Source organism: Asparagus officinalis, chromosome 7 (genome assembly GCF_001876935.1).
Source record: "Asparagus officinalis chromosome 7, Aspof.V1, whole genome shotgun sequence".
NCBI classification, from domain to species: domain Eukaryota; kingdom Viridiplantae; phylum Streptophyta; class Magnoliopsida; order Asparagales; family Asparagaceae; genus Asparagus; species Asparagus officinalis.
Genome location: NC_033800.1, coordinates 1801664 through 1807663, shown reverse-complemented (window position 1 = coordinate 1807663; position 6000 = coordinate 1801664). Strand labels below are relative to the sequence as shown.

General features: G+C 36.2%; 1 protein-coding gene across 1 annotated transcript; it reads left to right on the top strand.

The window, feature by feature from the left end:
• LOC109849905 (glucose-induced degradation protein 4 homolog) lies at window positions 509–4586 on the top strand. The gene is made up of 8 exons (XM_020419788.1): window positions 509–694; window positions 2501–2562; window positions 3122–3265; window positions 3472–3545; window positions 3666–3720; window positions 3802–3864; window positions 3953–4080; window positions 4229–4586. Exons 1-8 carry the CDS (start codon window positions 649–651, stop codon window positions 4305–4307), a joined length of 651 nt encoding a protein of 216 aa, XP_020275377.1. The 5' UTR covers window positions 509–648; the 3' UTR covers window positions 4308–4586.

Below are 6000 nucleotides of genomic sequence, written 5' to 3'. Positions count from 1 at the left end.
CTTGTATTTATACAGATTGAGATGACATTCTTTTTTAATAACCCAGTTTGTAATCGAACCCAAAACCGAGGGAGCCATATCGGACCCTCCCAACTTTCTGGGTCAACACCAGCGGGTGATGGACATGACATCTATTAGAAGTATTTTAACAACTTTAGTACAAACAATTGATATTTTTAATAATCCTTTTCGAATAAACATTATCACGAAGATAACTCACCAAAAAATAAGTTATTCTTCACTAATAGCATTTTATAACTAGAACTCTTTCATGGGACTTATTGAAACATTCTCTGACAATTCTCTTAACTTCTTATTAAAAATATATTCCAATGTTTAATTCCATAAAAATATTAATTTATCGATGAAAAAGTATGGGATGAAAATATTTAGGATTACTCCACAAAAAATGATTTTTGGAGGGACTGACTCATAAGATGCCAACAACCTCTGACCGGTTCGGAGTCTTTCAGAACCCGAACCCGCTACCGACTCGGTCTGAGCCGAGCACTGATCCTCCTCCTACAATTCTATTTTCTTTTTCAAATGTTTTTCCTTTTTCTTCCCCCCTCAATCATTTACGAGCTGAGGCTAGGGTTTCAGAGAGGTTAGAGTTTGCCTCGGATCTCGATTAGATTCGATCAAAAAATGCCAGTTAGAGTGGTCGAGGGCTCAGCGCCCTCTCAAGTTTCAGGTAAAAACCCTATTTTAATCCTAATTTGGTGCATTTCTTCATATTTCCTCTGCTTTTTTAAACTTCTTTATAAAGTTTTAGATTGTTAGATCTGCGTGAATGAAACCCAAGATTTGCTAGGTTTATTTGTCTCTTTTGAGCTCTAGTCTGTGCAGTTTTTTTTTATTTTTAATTTTCTGATTTTCAAAGTTTTAAATCAATTATCGTATCTGTAAATGTTTGTTTGATATAGAAATGGAGGTTCTTGTGCTTGTGGTTCATTGAAGGCGTCGTATTGTGATAGTTTGTGAATGAAATTAGTGCACATGCGATAGTATAAATCGTGGTTGGGGGGTTTATACATATCATCACTCATTGCTACTTCAAAGTTCAAGAACTCCCTTGAATTTAAAGTTTATTTGTAGGAAAAACATATAACGAGGTATTAGGATTGTTGGTCCTGATCAAGAGGCTCTTTTTTGTGTATAAACCCTTTGGCCAAATCAAAGGACACATTAACAATTCTCTTTTCCCTTTTTACAGTTGAAAAGACTGCTCTAAGTGAAGTACTGTTTAATTTTCTGTCATTTGCTGTAAAAAATAAATGGAATTTCCAGCGAAGGGATTTGGTGGTCGGAGAGGGGTCCTTATCTTCACAGTTTGAATGGTCTTAGAACATCCATTTCACTGGTTCATGCAGAAATTAATGGAATTTATCAAATATTTAGTACCATTTGTGGGTTATATTGAACTTCTAATACAAAAAGACATTCAAGGGTGTGGTTAGAATTTCTACTTCATTGTTTTTTGCCTTTCTTCAAATTCTTCAAATGTAAGGTAAAACTTTCGGTCTGGGGCTAAATTTTGGTTAAAGTAATGCAACCAAGGGATAGGATCTCGATTCTAGATAAGAGGCCTTGACTTGGGATTCTTTTGTCCAAGACTTCCCTGTTTAGGTAGATAAATGAAGGAAAATTGAGGTTGAATCCTCTAAATGCTTCTTCTTTGCAAAATAATTTGGGCTTTTAGAATGATAGCGCTGTAAAACATGTGAGATGATAATCTACAAGGGCTGCCACAACATATTAATCTATATGTCACTTGGTTGTGAGGTACCAAGGTTGAATAATTACCAATTTAGCGTACTTTTATAGGTGTTTAGAATCTCCGGATTCTTCTGGGATATTTCAGATTGTGGAGTAATCTGCTAACGTGGATATTAAACTGACAAGGAATCTTTTGCTCTCGAATTTCCATAGCCTAACATGCGTAGCTATGGTTGCTGTCTTGAAATTTTCTTACATGCTTCTGTAATGGCCATATTTGTGAATAGGTATCATGTAATAAATGGTTGATAATTTTGGTTTTATTAGGCAGTGAACGATTCATGGAGGGCCATGTTGCGGAACTTTACCTTTTTGCAGTTAGCATAATATATTCCTCACTTTCTTCCTCCAACATTAGCATCTAAGGAGAAACATAGATTATGGGGTTTCTCAGGAATTTAAGAGTTCTTTCTGGTGTTTTCTTACTTTAGCACTCAGCATATGTACCGATTACTCAGGGTTTAGTACAAATCCTTCTTTTCCTCTTTTGCTGTTTAGTCAGGTTACATGGCCTGTAGACCTATTAAAGTTACTTAGTTACAGTGCAATACACTTGTCTCCATATAGCAATGCAACACATTCAACTGTATATTGTTTCCTTGTTAGCTAGATCAGTGCTACTGCTCATTGCTAATACTGCTATTGCTGTTACTACTACTATTTGGTTTCTGTCACATTTAAAGCTTACCAGTACAATATGTAAAAAAACAAATATTCTCAGGGCAAGATGCAACTTCAGGACATGCTCTACCTTCTCCTTGTACGCTTTTAAGCGTTGGACGGGTTAGTTCTTTCATTTTCTTCCCATAAATTAATTTCTTTTGTTCCTTATGAGATTTATTGTGCAATGGATATGATGATTTAGATAGCTTGGTGATTTGATCCCCCCACCTCCAAAAAAAACCATCTCTTTGCAAACTAGAATTTATGCTACTGATAATGTAGGTTGTGGATAATTTATTATGTCAGTACCAAATTCTTAAATCGACAGATCATTAATGCAAGGTATACAAGTCCAACATTTCCCCTAATCAAATAGAATTTAGCTTACATGTAATTTTTGTTTGTGCTTCATTGTTAATTTTGCATATTATTGTGGGGGGTGTTCATCATGTTAAAGATTTTATACTCAAAACTGTTACCTGCAAAGATAACAGGTATTTATTGTGAAGGTGAGCTTCGAGAATAAAAATACTAGAACCTGGATATGAATTGGTAGTATATGATATGTTCATCACCGTTTTTATTACCAAAGGAGCCATAGTTTAAGTACTCTAAGTCTGATTAAGGCCCTTAAACTTTGAAATTTTATGAAACTTCACTAGCTAGCTTGATCCGACAGGCCTTTGCTGGAACTCAGAATGTTTCAAGTTTGCAAAAGGATGAGGCCTGGAGGGTGAATGTCAGGATCCAAGGATGTGACCTTGATCATGGTTATTTATGTGGTACCATGGAGGCGCTCAATGTTCCTCTAGCAGACACACCAGTAAGTGGTTTCTTTCTCCTAACTCTCCTAAGCTTTATGTCTGCTCCATTTTTATACTCAAATCTAAGTTATGTATATTTGCATTTCTATTTTCACAATTTTTTATGAGTTGAATTTAATTCTTTTCATGTCATGTAGAATGAGAAATGTCATTGAAGATTAGTAGTTTCTATCCAGTGATCGGGTTTGTATTTTTGGCAAATTAGGTAGTTACATTTTGGGAGGGAGAGATAGTTGATACCAAGAACTACACTTTTTACACTGGCAAGTGGGAAGCAACGTATGTCTCGTTCGTTTTCTAGTTTGTTTGTGCATGGAAACAATATGACTTGAGGTATCAATATATTTCAGTAAACCTTGTTCATGTTGGAAAAACTATTTTTTCCCCTATTTTCTGCAGGCCAGAGGATGATATAAGGCATTGGTCCAAATTCCCATCTTTCTCCCCGCTTCTGGTAAACAGAGAAATCATTGGTTTTAATTGTTCCCCGTATTGTTCAAAATTGAAGTTTTCGCCCTTCTTTGTTTTGCTCCAGAGTCAAGTGGAAGCTGATGGTGGTAAATCTTTGGATCTGAGTAACTACCCATACATATTTATGGTATCATGACATTACATCTCATCTGAACATCTTTTATTTTTGAGAGTGCCTAAGCTAGATGATGATGGTGCAATCTTTTCTGTTGCAGAGGTGGAAGGAGCAGTACTTTGTCAATGTTGGTATTGATTGTGGATTGACTATTGCGGGCTTCTATTATGTTTGCTTCTCTTTTAGTGATGGCTCCATCAACGGCTTCTACTATGACCCAAACAGCAGGTAAACTGCCTCTCCAAATATTGTGTTTCTTTGTTCGTATATATCTTAGTTCTCTGTGTTATAGGTAAGGGAGTTTAAACTAAAGGGAGATGCATATTGCTTTGCTTAAACCTAAATACTGATCAAGTTTCTCACTGAAACACTGCAGTCCTTTTCAGAAGCTTGAATTGAAGTCCACTAATGAGGGGCAGTCAGGTTTCTCATTTTCCTCGTATCAGTTGCAATGAACTGTGGCTTTCTCTGCAAAATTTAAAGCTAAGAGAGGAATCAAGTGATTGGAAGAGGAATCAAACGGTGTCGGTAGAAATTTACTATTTATGGTATTTCCTTTCTGCTAAGGAATGAGCTTTCAGAGCTACATTTATTGTGCCAGGGCGTGAAATTGTAAAGATATGCATTATTCTAATATATGGACCTTCCGGGTATTTGGTCCATTTTAAACCATGAACTTTTTCGAATTGTCATTTTAAGTAGTTAGTATGAGTTCTGGAATTAGTTGCTGCGGATGACTAATGTACTAGCAGGTTGTTTGTTATCAAATTTGTCAATGTGGTGATGCTAACCACGTATAATATAACATTTTATGCTCCTTGACCGCCGTTTATACAGGGGTAATGGAATTCCTATATATCCAGAGTAGGGGAAGCCATGTTGCTTGAGCGTTGCGTTAGCTGGTTCTTCTTTTTCGATTCACTCTCGATTGAAACGATCTGACGCGTGCATGGTATTCATCCATCTCAATGTTTTTTTCTTCTTCTTTTTAAGATCTAAAGATGACAGATTTTGGTGGTTTTTCAACAGGGTTAACTCTGTTGGAATGTAATTCTCCAATTGATTCCTCTCTCCTCTCCACCAGAGAAGCTGAAGGTCCATTAGAGCCCATCCAATGAAAACTCAACCCCAAATCTAGTTCCAATCAAGAGAGAAGCACACGAGTGAGGTGCTGTGGTTGAGAATTGATGATATTATGGGATTCAGTACAAACTGGCAGTGTTTCCAGTTGTTGCTGTGGTTGAGAATTGATGATATTATGGGATTCAGTACAAACTGGCAGTGTTTCTAGTTGTTGCTGCTGGAGGAAGGAAAATTATTTGGTTCACGTGTGTAGTAGTAGAGAAACCATGTTTTACTGCGTGAATGGTCCCAGCTACCTGTTGCTTTCTGCTCCATTGTGATTTCGATATTACCTATAATAACAGCATATTTAATTTTGGACGTGGCCTTAACCATCTCCAGATTTAAAAATAATAATAATAATAATTTCCCCCTTCTTCTTCATCCTCTGATACCCAGAAGTTTTCGAGTTCAGCCGACTTTTGTTGAATGTTGAAAATGTCATAAATTCTAGTATGCTCGTACAGAATTATGCATATTGCTCTTTGCCCATGGAATTATCCCATATATCTCTTCTGGTAAAAATTTGTAGGATTTTTCTATGTTCATGTCAGTTCTGTCCTTACTGCGTGGAATTAAATTATATTGGTATGATTTGATTATATTTTAAAAATATTAATCAACTTCACGGAAAATAGAGAAATACACCCAGTATATCCTCTGAAGGGGATTGAGTGATAACTTTAAAAGTTTTTTCTATAATTTGGAGATAAACAAAAAAAAACCCCGTAGATTTAAGGGGATTATAGATATGTTGGCCTTCATGACATACAATTATAGTTTTCTCAAAGTCTCTTGTTAATATTTGATGTAATGATTAACATCAAGCTTGAACCAGCGGCCTAGGTGACGGTTCTTACTATATATCGCATTAGTTCTCTTCTTAGTCTAGTTACGGGACGCGAAAATAATACTTCCCAAACACATAACTGCATGATAACTGTGATATTGGCATCCACCGCAGGTGATCCAGACGATTGATAGGTTTCAATATGACTTTCGCAACCTTAATTAACTCCCACGGTC

Coding starts and splice junctions, on each gene's coding strand:
- LOC109849905 (XM_020419788.1), top strand. CDS start 649: ATGCCAGTTAGAGTGGTCGAGGGCTCAGCGCCCTCTCAAGTTTCAG. Junction 2,563..3,121: donor CGCTTTTAAGCGTTGGACGG/GTTAGTTCTTTC, acceptor TTGATCCGACAG/GCCTTTGCTGGAACTCAGAA. Junction 3,266..3,471: donor TTCCTCTAGCAGACACACCA/GTAAGTGGTTTC, acceptor TTGGCAAATTAG/GTAGTTACATTTTGGGAGGG.